At 33.7% G+C, this 12,984-nt stretch overlaps 4 protein-coding genes across 4 annotated transcripts; 1 reads left to right on the top strand and 3 right to left on the bottom strand.

The window, feature by feature from the left end:
• Positions 1 to 2,448: 2,448 nt before the first annotated feature.
• Positions 2,449 to 3,675, bottom strand: LOC140821607 (uncharacterized). The gene has a single exon (XM_073182140.1). It carries the CDS (start codon positions 3,540 to 3,542, stop codon positions 2,484 to 2,486), a length of 1,059 nt encoding a protein of 352 aa, XP_073038241.1. The 5' UTR covers positions 3,543 to 3,675; the 3' UTR covers positions 2,449 to 2,483.
• An 853-nt stretch (positions 3,676 to 4,528) lies between these two features.
• On the top strand, positions 4,529 to 5,827 carry LOC140821606 (glutathione S-transferase T3-like). Its single transcript, XM_073182139.1, has 2 exons — positions 4,529 to 4,837; positions 4,923 to 5,827. The coding sequence occupies exons 1-2, from the start codon at positions 4,541 to 4,543 to the stop codon at positions 5,619 to 5,621; spliced, it is 996 nt and encodes a 331-aa protein (XP_073038240.1). The 5' UTR covers positions 4,529 to 4,540; the 3' UTR covers positions 5,622 to 5,827.
• Positions 5,828 to 6,987: 1,160 nt separating this feature from the next.
• Positions 6,988 to 7,308, bottom strand: LOC140821621 (EPIDERMAL PATTERNING FACTOR-like protein 3). The gene has a single exon (XM_073182159.1). It carries the CDS (start codon positions 7,306 to 7,308, stop codon positions 6,988 to 6,990), a length of 321 nt encoding a protein of 106 aa, XP_073038260.1.
• A 4,091-nt stretch (positions 7,309 to 11,399) lies between these two features.
• Positions 11,400 to 12,319, bottom strand: LOC140821595 (cyclin-dependent protein kinase inhibitor SMR6-like). The gene has a single exon (XM_073182122.1). It carries the CDS (start codon positions 11,912 to 11,914, stop codon positions 11,597 to 11,599), a length of 318 nt encoding a protein of 105 aa, XP_073038223.1. The 5' UTR covers positions 11,915 to 12,319; the 3' UTR covers positions 11,400 to 11,596.
• Positions 12,320 to 12,984: the final 665 nt, after the last annotated feature.

Here is a 12,984-nt window from a genome sequence, read left to right as displayed (position 1 = left end):
TTGGGCTCGACAATTTTGTGGAGCCGAGCTTGAGATTAATGATGTTCGGCTCGTTAGCACGTGAACATGTTCGATAATAGGTTCGTGAGCTCGAGCTCGGCTCATCTCGTTTAGCTGGAGGTTGATGGGCGAAAAAAACGGAAATATCAGCGACGGTTTTTACTAAACCGTCGCTATATAGCGACGGGCTGCAATAAAACCGTCGCATATTAAATTAAGCGACGGTTTATTAAAACCCGTCGCTATTATAGCGACGGTTTACATCAAACCGTCGCTATAATAGCGACTGTTATGAATAAACCGTCGCCGATTAATATAAGCGACGGTTTTAGCAAACCGTCGCTGATGGCCACGGTTTTGGGGTTTAGGGTTTAGGTTTTAGCAAACTGTCTAAAAATTGTCGCGTTTAGAGTCGTTTGTAACATTTGCACTTAGTCATCCTGAGTGTTTATTAAATAGATATATCCGTTGTCTTACAATCGAAAAAAATGTCAGAACAAACCATATTTAGACGAAATTACAAACCATTTGTGTTTCCTAATAAAAAGTACAAAATCGTTGATGTCAATCGAAAAAAGAGTCTTGGATACTACGAACCATTTGTGTTTCCTACGCAAGCCTCGCAAGTTGTGTATTTGACTTATCCAACAACGAAGAGAGCAGAATCAGATTGGATGCATGTGAGTACTCTACGTAGGCGAGCTTATGTCACTGATGTTGAGCCATATACTGAGCATAATCAAATTGATGCGAACGATGCATTTCAAAACAACGAAAGTGGACCTCATGACATCTCAACTCAATTTCTTTTATCGTCTCAAAATCTAGTCGATGTTAATGTTATGTACGACAACGAAATTGATTTGAACTGAAAGTGAAATAGAAAATGTTCAATATTCGAGCGACGATGTTCGTGACATTTATTGAATTGTACTTTGGAAAAAATATATATTTCATTAATTATAAATGTTAATGTTTTATAATTATTGAATTTATTTTAGCGAGCACGACATGGCAGAGATCCAACGTCATGGGAGCTATACGTTCACACACATCGACATGCAGATGGATCTTTCGTTGACACGCGATCCCGCCTGCTCCACGTAAGTTTATTAAATTTCGTTATTCTCATCAACGTTACATTAAGAAAATTCCATTTGATTCATTTTAAATCAACATCACAGGAGGAGATGGAGCGCTACATGGCTGATTCATTTTGTATGAAACACTTGTATTATTATTTGCAGATTAATAATATGATTACATTTTTCAAATTTTGTTAATTTTTTTTCGATTATACAGTACAATATATTTTTATTTCAGATTTAAATAATTATAACATTTAAAAAAAAACAATTAGCGACGGTTTATAATACCCGTCGCTAATGGTGACGGGTTTAACATACCGTCGCTAAAATAACGACGGTGAAACGTCGCCGATCTAGATCGGCGACGTTTTTGTCAATACCCGTCGCTATTAGCGACGCTTGTACTCAAAACCCGTCGCTATTAGCGAACCGCCATTAACGAGCCCAGCTCGAGCCGAGCCCGAGCGTCATAATTTCCGAACGAGCCGATCCCGAGCTTCAAACCTAAGGATCGTAACGAGCTCGAGCCGAAAAAATAGTTAAACGAGCCGAGCCCGAGCCAGCTACTGTTCGGCTCGGCTCATTTACATCCCTAGTAAAATTAGATATGTTCAGTTTGTCCGAAAAAAGATCCGTTAATTAGATATTAAAAAGTTGGATTCAGTTTTAATCGAATATTCACTGTTGTTATTGTCTTAATACTAACCACTTCCAAATACTTTAAAATCTTAGTTTCGCTTCTCGTTATGATGAAATATCAAATTTTAAAAATTGCAATTCAATATTAGCAAAATATATTCAATTTTAAATTTTTAAACCACAATTGTTAATTTGTCCCGTTGTGCGCTTCAATTCCATATACAGCTTCGAAGAGGTGATTGTTTGTACCCCTTCTACAAAAATCCAACGGTCGCTATTGGCCATCTCCAACCCATTACGCTATGTTAGTGTCACACTAACTTTAAAATAGTGTAATTCTTACACCAAATATAAAATTCATCTCCAACCCATCAACTCTAAACTCTACATTAAAAAGAATATTCTCGGAATATTCTCTATTATTTTATTAACAAAAAATAATTTACTTCACAAAATATTTATAAACACAACAATTAAAATATCACTAATATCTAAAATCATTTCTATATTAAAATTCATTATATATATTACTGAATTAAAATATTAATTAAATATTTATTTATAATTACGTTAAAATTTTTTAATATTTAATATTCATTTTCAATACTTAAACTTATTACTTGATTAAATGTAATTAACTAATCATTTAAAAAAATTAAAATCACACAAGTAAATATTTTGAACATAAATTACTAACATACAACCAATATTCAAATGATCCATATAAAATAGAAATGACACACAAATATCCAACATTTAATTAACGGAATTACTATATAAATCCCATAAATGGTCGATTAGTGCATCTCGTAGTGCGAAGTGAGCCTCTCTGTCCCTTATGTTTTTATACCGAGCAAGAAATTCTTGAAATCTTATATTTTGATCCGTAATCATTTCCACATTTGGAGTTGGTGCTTCCAACGCATCTTCGATTGGTGTATCCAAGTCACGCTCATCTTCGATAATCATATTGTGCATTATAATGCATGCAGTCATTATATCTTGCAAGTGTTTTTTCTGCCAAGCACGTGCTGGAGATGCTACAATTGCAAATCGTGATTGAAGTACTCCAAATGCGCGTTCGACATCTTTCCTACATGACTCTTGTTTCATTGCAAAATATTTTTTTTTGGGACCGCGTGGATCATGAATTGTTTGCACAAGAGTTGACCATTTAGGATATATACCATCGGCTAAGTAATATCCTTGATGATACTCTTTTCCACAAATAAAGTAATTTGCTGGAGGAGCGATACCTTGCGCAAGATTTGAAAAAAGATTGGATGCCTCAAGAACGTTGATGTCATTGTTAGATCCTGGCATACCAAAAAATGCATGCCATATCCAAAGATCATAATCAGCAACCGCTTCCAAAATAATGGTCGGAGAACCACTACGACCCGCGTATTGTCCTGCCCATGCTGTTGGGCAATTTTTCCATCTCCAATGCATACAGTCCAAGCTTCCCAACATTCCAGGAAATCCACGTTTTTCACCAATATGCAGTAGTCTATCAATATCAATGGAGGTAGGTGACCTTAGGTATCGCTCTGCAAACACCTCTACAATATCCCGACAAAAACGTTGAAGGCATTGAATTGTAGTTGATTCTCCTATCTTAATATATTCATCAGCAGCATCCGCTGGTGTACCGTATGCCAACATCCGCATTGCAGCAGTAATTTTTTGATTAGTAGAGAGTCCCAGCCGACCAAGACCATCTACTCGTTGTATGAAATAACGATCATGATTCTTTACAGCCTCAACAATACGAAAAAAAAGGCCTCGTGACATTCGAAAACGTCTTCGAAACATTGCTTCATTGTATCTTGGATTATCAGCAAAATAATCGTTGAAAAGATTACGATCCGCCAATTCTCGATCACGCGGAATTACGATATGACCGGGAATCGACCCTCCATGTTTGACTTCAACTTCATGTTGCTCAGCATATGAAGCCGCTAAAATTGTGTTATTGGTTGCTAGACTCCCCAATAAATTTTCTGTTTCGTTGATGGACTCAAATTGATCTTGAACATGTGAATCAAATTCATCAGATGAGCTAGATGATGCTGAATTGAAAAAATGAAAATTTTGATAATTCATGATGTTTGTTGATAGTTGGAAATTTTGAAGTACGAGTTGGATAACTTCATATGATTCATATTATATAACAAAACCAAATCTATTCACATTATCTTTATCATCTATCCAAAAATTCTGAACCGATTTATACACCGTCGGATTAGATTTCATTTAAACCGAACCATAGGATCTTTATCATATATCCAAAATGGTTGGATTTTCAAAATCTTTATCTTGACTTCACGAGAATACACACAAATGGACATTATAGGATATTATATACAATACATGATAATAGTAATAATAATAATAATTTGTTTATATACAATACATGATAATAGTAATAATAATAACAATACACGAGAATACACACAAATTAAAAAAACATGAAAATTTGTTTCTTTACTATAGGATATTATATACAATACACACAAATGGACAAATATGTATTTATAATAATAATAATAATAATAATAATAATAATAATAATAGGATCCTTATCCTATATCCAAAAAATCCGATTCGATTTATTCACCGTTGGATTAGATTTGTTTGAGTTGGAACCATATGATCATTATCCTATATCTATTATCTACAAAATCTTATCCGATTTATACTCCGTCGGATTAGATTTCATTTAAACGGAACCGTAGGATCTTTATCCTATATCCATTATCATACTCTATATAATAAATATTATACCTGTCTCTCAAAATATTTTCGTTTCAATGGCTTCGAATGCACGAACTGCTTCTTATTCATATCAAGAAGACATACACCTTTGTCATGTTTATCTTGACATTTCCCAAGATCCTATCATAGGCATAAACCAATCTCGAAATCAATTTTGGAGTCGTGTCGAGCAAAGCTACAACAGTTCCAGAGCACCCGACATGACTGAAGTTCGTAACAAAAGATCTGTGCAATCTCGTATGGGCTTAATATTGGCGGCGATTAGTAAATTAAAAGCATGCATCCAACAAGTTGAACAACTCCATCCAAGCGGTGCTTCAGATATGGATATTGTGAGTTTTGTTTTGATAGAATATCTATACTTATATTATTATCAGTTGTTTATATTATTTATCTTAACTTTAATTTTATATACAGATAATTCGTGCGAAAGAGTTAATGAAACAGGATTCTAATTTCAAGAAAGGTTTTAAGTTTGATCATGTATGGTCTATTATGAAAGATATGGAGAAATTTGCAGCTTCGTCAAATCATTCAAGGTCAACAATTCAAAGAGGTATTGAATTTTTCGACTCTCAACAATCGGACACACAAGCAACGGATTCCCCCAAATCAGCGTCCCCTGGATTATCACCATTTGAGATTAATTTAAGTGATGAAAATATTGGTGGTACTTCGTCACAGCGGCCACTTGGAGTGAAAAAAGCAAAATTAAAAAAGAAAAAAGATGAATATATGTCACAGACAATTGAATCAATGCGATTAGGACAAGAAAAAATTCTGGAAATAATCCAAACTGGAAATGCTTATCGTGAACATAACAAAGAATTACAGATAAAACGTATGCAACAAACTGAACGAAAATTGGAACAAAATGAAACAAAAATAGAACAAAATCGACAAATGTTGGATTTGACTAGGTTTCAAGAAGAAAACAAAATTTTGGTAATCGATCTCAACTCAATTCAAGATCCATCTTTGCGTGAAAATTTTAGGGCCGAACAGTCAAGAATTTTGAGTGAGAGGGAAGAAAGGAAACGTGCACGTGATAGTCTCGACTATGGAAAATATTTTGGAGACATTGGAGGATCTGGATCCAGCTTACCTCCGTTTTAAATTTAAGTGCTTGTCATCCTTATTTTATTGTATTGTGGTATGATTTTTAATAGTTTGTTGTTTATTATCTTCTTTACGTTTATGTTGTATCATTATCTTTGATTTGAAGTGTTGTCATCTTATTTTATTTTATGTTGTATTGTAATGTCAATTTTAATAATTTAGTGTTTTTTATGTTTGTTTATTTAATTTTGTATCATTTTCTTTGATTTTCAAAAAAATAGTGTTTGAAATCTTAATTTTTTTTGTACTTGTATCTTTGTATTCAATATTAATTAATTTAATCATAACTACATAATTATAAATAATTTAATTTATTTAATTTTGTATCATTATTTACTACAACTAATTTATCACAAATAATTTATTAACATAATCATATTATCTTTATTAATTATGTATTAAATTAAAATATCCAAATTTTTTAAATTCACTTTTTTAAAATTAATTGTTTGAAATAATACATTTTTATAATTAAATTGGATTATAAAACTAATTATATAATATTTAAATTTTAAGTAAAATGACAATAAAAAAATTACAAAAAAAAAATAAAAAAAACCAAAAACCCAACGCTATTGCTACAGTGTTGCACCAAATTTGGTGCAACACTGTAGCACTCCACTAGTTTGGCGTCAACAATAGGTATCGGTTGGAGCAGATAACCCTGCACCAAAATGGTGTTTTACACCATTTTGGTGCAGGGTTGGAGATGGCCTGTGAGTACAGTGACCAATCACCGCCTTTCACGGGCTACACTCGAATCTTTCTCTCCTTGGCGCCAAATCCTCCTTTCCCGCCAAAAAGATCACGGTCAGTACGGGCAGGATAAACACAACAGCGTTCGGGTCGGAGTTGTCGGCCCATTGGTCCTGGGCCTGAAGGTACCCATCGACTTTTTATTTGGTATAGTCTCTTCTACGCATAGGATTCCTACCATGCGTGCACTCAATTAATCCATGCATCGGATTCCTATATTAAATGTGATTCCAGACTAGAAATTTCAACGACACGAAATCACCGACGTAATTGCAATTTGGAATGGAGGAAGCTTCGCTCATTATTGCTTATTTCTAGTTTTCTTTTAATTTTTTTGCAGCAAATGGAGGATTTCTAACAGTGTAAATTCAATGCTAAATCGGATATAACAATTCCCCCGACAAGAAAGAAGCCTTTGTGGCCATCCATCCTCCTACCACGAATTTATCCATCTCGAATTATATACAAAATTATCTCAAAAACGTGAATTCATATTTTAAAATGGAATAAAATTTCTGAAAAAGGGTTCGATCACATCATTTTATAACTTATTATAATAATATCAATAATTGACAAATATCGAATTTCTCTTAAACTTGTTACGTAATCAACCATGAGTAGGGGTGGTGTCGGGCATATAGAGCTTTCCGCCGCACGTGCACCTCCAAACCATATAAAACCACTGAGGAGCCACCAGCTTCGCCGGAGGCACCTCCACCAGAACCCTTGTGCATGGATCGCATCCTTCGCATTTCCCCAAACACATCGGCGGGGATGACCCCACCAGCTGCCGCTTTTCAATTTTTGCCACCGGATCTATCGTCTCGAAACGATCGTTTTTCAACTCGCCGGAAAACACAACCGGAAACAAGAACAAGAAACATGCTATGTAAATTATCAAGAGCCTTTGCGGTACAAACGAAGCCATTTTTTGTTTTAGTTTCGATTCTTTGGGATCTTCATATTTATATTGGATTAGTACATGGATTAACTCAGTCAATCGAATCAAGCAAGAATCATATAATAACTACAGTCGATCGAATCAAGCGAGGATCGTCAAAATAAATATAACCGGATTCTAATTTCATATAACATGGATTTAATTAATATAATAAGAATTTAAATAGTAAGGCAATCAAATTTCGTTTTTCCAAAAAACAAAAGATGGAAGATCATGGTCAAATTTTGTTTTGGGATATCAAGAACAGAAACAGGACAATAATTAAATCATGCCCGATGAAAATAAATCGGAGGGTCTTGAAAACTATGTAATTATGCAGCCATTATACGTATTAAAAACCCGACAATTATTATTATGGTACAGCATTATGTTATGTACTTCTTGTAGTAATATATACAATAAATTTAAGGATTTTTGTATTGTATATGGGAGGAAAAGGATAAAGAAACCAAGCCTGATTCCATTATTGAGCCAATAAAAGGGACACTTTTTGGTAACAGATGTTTCTCCCGATAACCAAATAATATCGAGACGAATTGATGACATTTCTATAATATAGACAATCATTTTTTCCGGGAATCCAATGAAAATCTTCGTGATTGATTATGTAAGTTTTGATTTCAAATCTATTGAAATTGATTACTTGATCAATATTTCCTCGTCTCCTTTTTAGTTTGTTTGAATTTTGACTTTTACCATATATATTTCCCAAAATTGATATGTTGTATTTAGATTGATGATTTTTAAATTTATTGATTTTATATGTATTTTTTTGTTTATTTTAAAGATGTAAGAGAATGTGCTTCAAATTTATTATTCCATGGTTATATAGTGTTTTAACTTTTAAGTCAATTATGATGAATTTTCATCAATAACGATTTCATTTGAAATTAATTATATTTTATGTAATTAATGTGTAAATAAACAAAATGTAAATTTAGTAATTAATATTTTATTTTATTGTCGATAACATAACTATAATCGAGATTCATGGATTTCAAATTAATCTTCATAAGTGCACCCTTGATGAATTTTAGAATGGAAAACAAGATAAACGAAATTCTGAACTTGAAAATAATTTTGATGGCTCGTTCATAATTTTTGGGAAGAAATTTCGAAAATTGGAGAGTAAGCTCGAAAATTTCAGTGTAAATTCTGAATGAGAGGGTCTTCCTATTTATAGGGGTGATTTTAAAATCTTATCATAATTCGATTGATATTCTTTCTAAAATTTGGATATGCTCTTTCCTTAAATTTCGAGATACTACTTCCATAAATATAGATATGCTTCCTTGTTGAGAAAATATGTCTTATATATGATATTTTCTTTCAATTATGTGGATATTCAGTCTTAGTTTACTATGTATCTTGCACTGAATTTCGATTTTCATTTATTTATTGGCTTGGATGATTTCTGCATACCATATATTATTTATATTTTTGAATTTATTATAATTCGAAAACAACTTCTTATATATATCTATATTTAATCAATTAAATGCCCAAAAATTTGGGGTTTCGCATTAATTAGACTATCACGTAAGCACGATGACTGTTAGGACAAAATCTAAAGCCGGCCATTAATCTGACACGTTAAGGTAAAAAGATCAGGCTTTGTAAGAAATTAAGTGCTAATCCCAAGAAGTCTTTTTACACTTTTATTTAATCAAAATTCTTTTAAATTAACAAATCTCCTTCCTAATTCCACACCATTAAGAAGTGGTGTTAGTTGCACCAATAATTTAATATTTTCCGAGCCTCACGCTCAAACGTGTTGACCTGCTAGATATGGTCGTAGAGTAAAATACTCTTGGTATCACAATCTCTAACATTAATAAATTGGATACGCTTTGTTCGCCACAAGCCATTGAATAAAAATAACTTTATTAAGGCACCTCCATTGGATATAAATTAAGATCGAACGGATGAAATAAGTGATTGTTTAGTCCGTGGTTAAGAGTTCGATGTATTCTTCCAACATTTTAACGTGTGAGCTTATCATACATGACTTGTTTAGTATGATTTACTTGACTAACATAATTTGCATGTTAATGCGCGCATTAGTTCAAGAGTTTACTTAGTACGCATTAAACGATATCGATTGCGGGTCTCAAAAAAAGTTATTATATTAAACAAAATGAGTACTTTCATAAATTATAATATAATTTTCCAACGATGATTTATTTATTACTCATTTCATATCGATATCTCCAATTTAAGACTACGTCTTAAATTCGATATTCAGTTGTAACAAACTCTCACAATTCAAATTCAAAATATAAACTATTGTCATTAATATGAGACAAAATGAGTAAATTTATAAATTATAAATAAAACTGATTACTCATCATTCTTCTGACACTAATATCTCAAATTTAAGACAAAGATTTCAGTAATAAACGAAAATGATATGTATGATAATTGTTATGCTGGAGAGAAACTCATAAAAAATCAATTAATTTTAAATCAAATTGTGAATTCGAGTATCGTTAAATTGAAAATTGGCACTGAGAACTTTAAATGCGACGAATTATTTTTATAAACCTAATTACTTAACATGGACCTAAAACCCATACATATTATATATATATATATATATATATATATATATATATATATATATATATATATATATAAACATTAATTAATAGACCCATGTGTCTAAATACCTCTTAATTGTATTATAGTTTTTCAAAAAATAACAAAGTCAAAATAAAGATGCTTGTGTATGTTCCTCGCCAGTTTAATTACTCAAGAAATCAATCCTAGGACGTGTTTGATTAAGAAACCGTTAAAATATTTGGATATTCATTCTAGTTTTTGCGTGTGGGTAGTTTAATGAGGAAGTATGATGTGGCCCAATGGAATATGACTGCACCAAACAGGGCCTTGAAGTCATAAACAACCCCACATAGGATTCTCTATTTAACACGCTCAATTATGCGAGTGCTCCTTTTTATTATCGCCATTACGAGGGGTTTGACTTGGGACTCCTCGTTATTCAGAAAAAAAAAAACTCTAATTAACTTGTTTCATAAATCAAATTATGTGATATTCATATTTTATTCCACTAAAAATATTTAAAAAATATTACTTTTCACTACGGATATAAATCTCCACAAGACCGTCTTAAAAGATATTTACACTGATTCAGGTATGTACTGTATTACATGTATACAAAAAATAATAATAATAATAAATTGGACCACAAATTTTAAAATTTCAAATAATTGATCAAAATAAGTGATCCAAGGATTCATTGGAACAAGTGGGACATAAGGTAGCACTTTATAGTTTTGTAACAGTCAAACATAAAATCAGACAAACTTTAAATGTTAGCAAGAATTACGAACGGGGATTGAAGTGGGGAGGGGGAGCTAGGGGGAGGGGGGGAGCCCCCCCTTCGCTCAAATCGTCCTTGGTTTGATATCATATAGATGTGTTCATAAATACGTTTCGCCTGTCGGGTTTTGAAGTACATATTATTACAATTCGTCGCGCACATCATATATGTGATCTAAACCTAACGTATGGCGTGTGCACAAAGTATATATTGAATCTAGTTTACACGAGTCTCGTACTAAAATTCAAGTGTTTAAAGTGGGTGGTAAACTGGTGACCAGGAAGCTTCTGGTTTAGAGGGGTCAAAATCAAGATTTATGAAGCATCTCTCTCAGCAATGAATACCATTTACTTTTTATGTTAGATTTGTTGCTTTCTAAGATTGTCATGGTTTCCTTGCTATTCCTAACGCACGCACGTGCGTATCCTCTGTCCACAGAGCAATAGGTGAAAATACGCTACTAAATCTAGGGTACTGCTTTGGCGTATGATTAAAGAGCCAAGAAAAATGGAAATTCTGCTCCCATTTCCTCTTACAAATGGGACTTTATCAAGAAAAAGAAGCTAAAAATCTTGAAGCAAAAGGGGATGATTTGCTTCTAAAAATGACTGGATATATTATACTCTGATTCGAGAACATGTAGTGATTTAATTACCATATTATCATACTCTTGAAAATTATTAAAAAAACTAAGCTTTAAATTGAGAAAATAATTATAGCTCTAGCAAGGTAGAGTTGAAGAAGATTCATACATGCTAATATAATTTCTATTATACATTACATTACCACTTCAAAAGCCTAAAACTACCACAGTTAAACTACCAAGTACCGATACAGCCTGAAACAAACTTCCAGCACAAACTAATCGAAAGGCCTTCATATTTTGATGAACCTTAAAATCTGCTAAACTCTTTAGTTGGCTCTCTCAGCATGACACATGAATACCGATTCCAAGTCCGGGGGATTAAAGAACTCCCGAACTCCATTGAAATGGAAAGTTGAAGCTGGCCGGCGCTTCCTGGGAGCCGGTGGGCAGGACAGCTTCTTGGGTATTTTGTGCTCACGCGCAGTCGGAGTCGTGGAGCACGCGCCGTCTTCGTCTCCGTTTTCCTCCTTGGACTTTGTGGATATCGGCTTCAACGGCGCTCGAACGGCGATTCCGGCTATAACCCATTTCTTCCCATCCAATTCCTTGATCGCCTCCATCTGATGCTTCTTCGAAACACCCATTTTAGAAAACACAGAAACAGTGCAAAACCTTTGCAGGAGGAACAGATTCTCCGGGGGTGGCAAAGACTCTATTTTTCAAGAAAGAAGGGAGGAAAAGGAGACGCTTTTCTTAGTGGGAAAGGGCTGGATATAAAGAAAAATGAAAGAATAAACCAAAAGCGGTCTACCTTAAATTCCTTTATGTGATTCAACACGGGGAATAAAATTAAAAGAGAGGAGGACTTGAAGAGGGGGGGCTGGGCTTGGATGCAGTACAGAAACTTTGAACAATGGGAAAAAGAAGATTAATGGCGGCAAAAGGAGTGGACTCACGAATAATTTATACTCGAAAGAGAGAAGGAAACAGAGAGGAGAAACCTTAAAGATTTGGCCTAAGTGTAGACGATTAAAGGGCTAATTCTCGTAGCTTGCATCAGAATCTATTCCGATTGATGATTGTGTGTGTGTGTGAAATTGAGAAGGGGGCAGTCTTTTAGGCTGCCCGTCAAGTTTCGGGCAGCTGAATTTTTTTGCCGCCATTTTTTTGGTTGTTTAGCCAGCAACGGCTCTCGTTCCCGCCCATGGTTTTTTTTAGCCCTGTTGAATATAATATTATATAATATAATGTCATTTTAGTTTCAGCTTGGCTTCTCATGCACACACCACCGTTTTAAATGATCCCAGTGCTTTGATTTTATTGGTGCATGAACCATCCTGACGGTGACGAATAAACTGGAGCTTGTCTGAGATAACTCGATTATTGTGAGGATAAACATTTGATAGGATACGATGAATTGGATATTCATCTGGAACAAGTTTCATTCATAATAAACATTTGATAATCGTTAATCCAAAGATATAATCGAACTAATCCTCGTTCGTCTATGAATATTAAATAAAAGAAATGGTAACTAAAATAACACCAAACCAATCAAATGGTGAGAAGCTATTCATCTGGGGTGGCGAGTCACCGTAGAGTGGTGGGGGCCGACGAACCGATTAAATGAAGTAATATATGACAACGCACTACGCAAGCAATTAAGCTGCAAGCTGTTGTCCGATTTGATAGGATACGATGAACTGGCCATTCT

The sequence above is a fragment of the Primulina eburnea genome, unplaced genomic scaffold (genome assembly GCF_022965805.1).
Source record: "Primulina eburnea isolate SZY01 unplaced genomic scaffold, ASM2296580v1 ctg636_ERROPOS244172, whole genome shotgun sequence".
Taxonomy (NCBI): Eukaryota; Viridiplantae; Streptophyta; class Magnoliopsida; order Lamiales; family Gesneriaceae; genus Primulina; species Primulina eburnea.
Note: the sequence above shows the minus strand (reverse complement) of the source record. Positions and strands in the feature narration are given on the sequence as shown.

Bases quoted from the DNA above. Each gene is read 5' to 3' on its own strand.
- LOC140821595 (XM_073182122.1), bottom strand. From the start codon at position 11,914: ATGGGTGTTTCGAAGAAGCATCAGATGGAGGCGATCAAGGAATTGGAT.
- LOC140821606 (XM_073182139.1), top strand. From the start codon at position 4,541: ATGGCTTCGAATGCACGAACTGCTTCTTATTCATATCAAGAAGACATA. The intron at 4,838-4,922 runs GTGAGTTTTGTT...TTTTATATACAG, and splicing joins GTGCTTCAGATATGGATATT to ATAATTCGTGCGAAAGAGTT.
- LOC140821621 (XM_073182159.1), bottom strand. From the start codon at position 7,308: ATGGCTTCGTTTGTACCGCAAAGGCTCTTGATAATTTACATAGCATGT.
- LOC140821607 (XM_073182140.1), bottom strand. From the start codon at position 3,542: ATGTTTCGAAGACGTTTTCGAATGTCACGAGGCCTTTTTTTTCGTATT.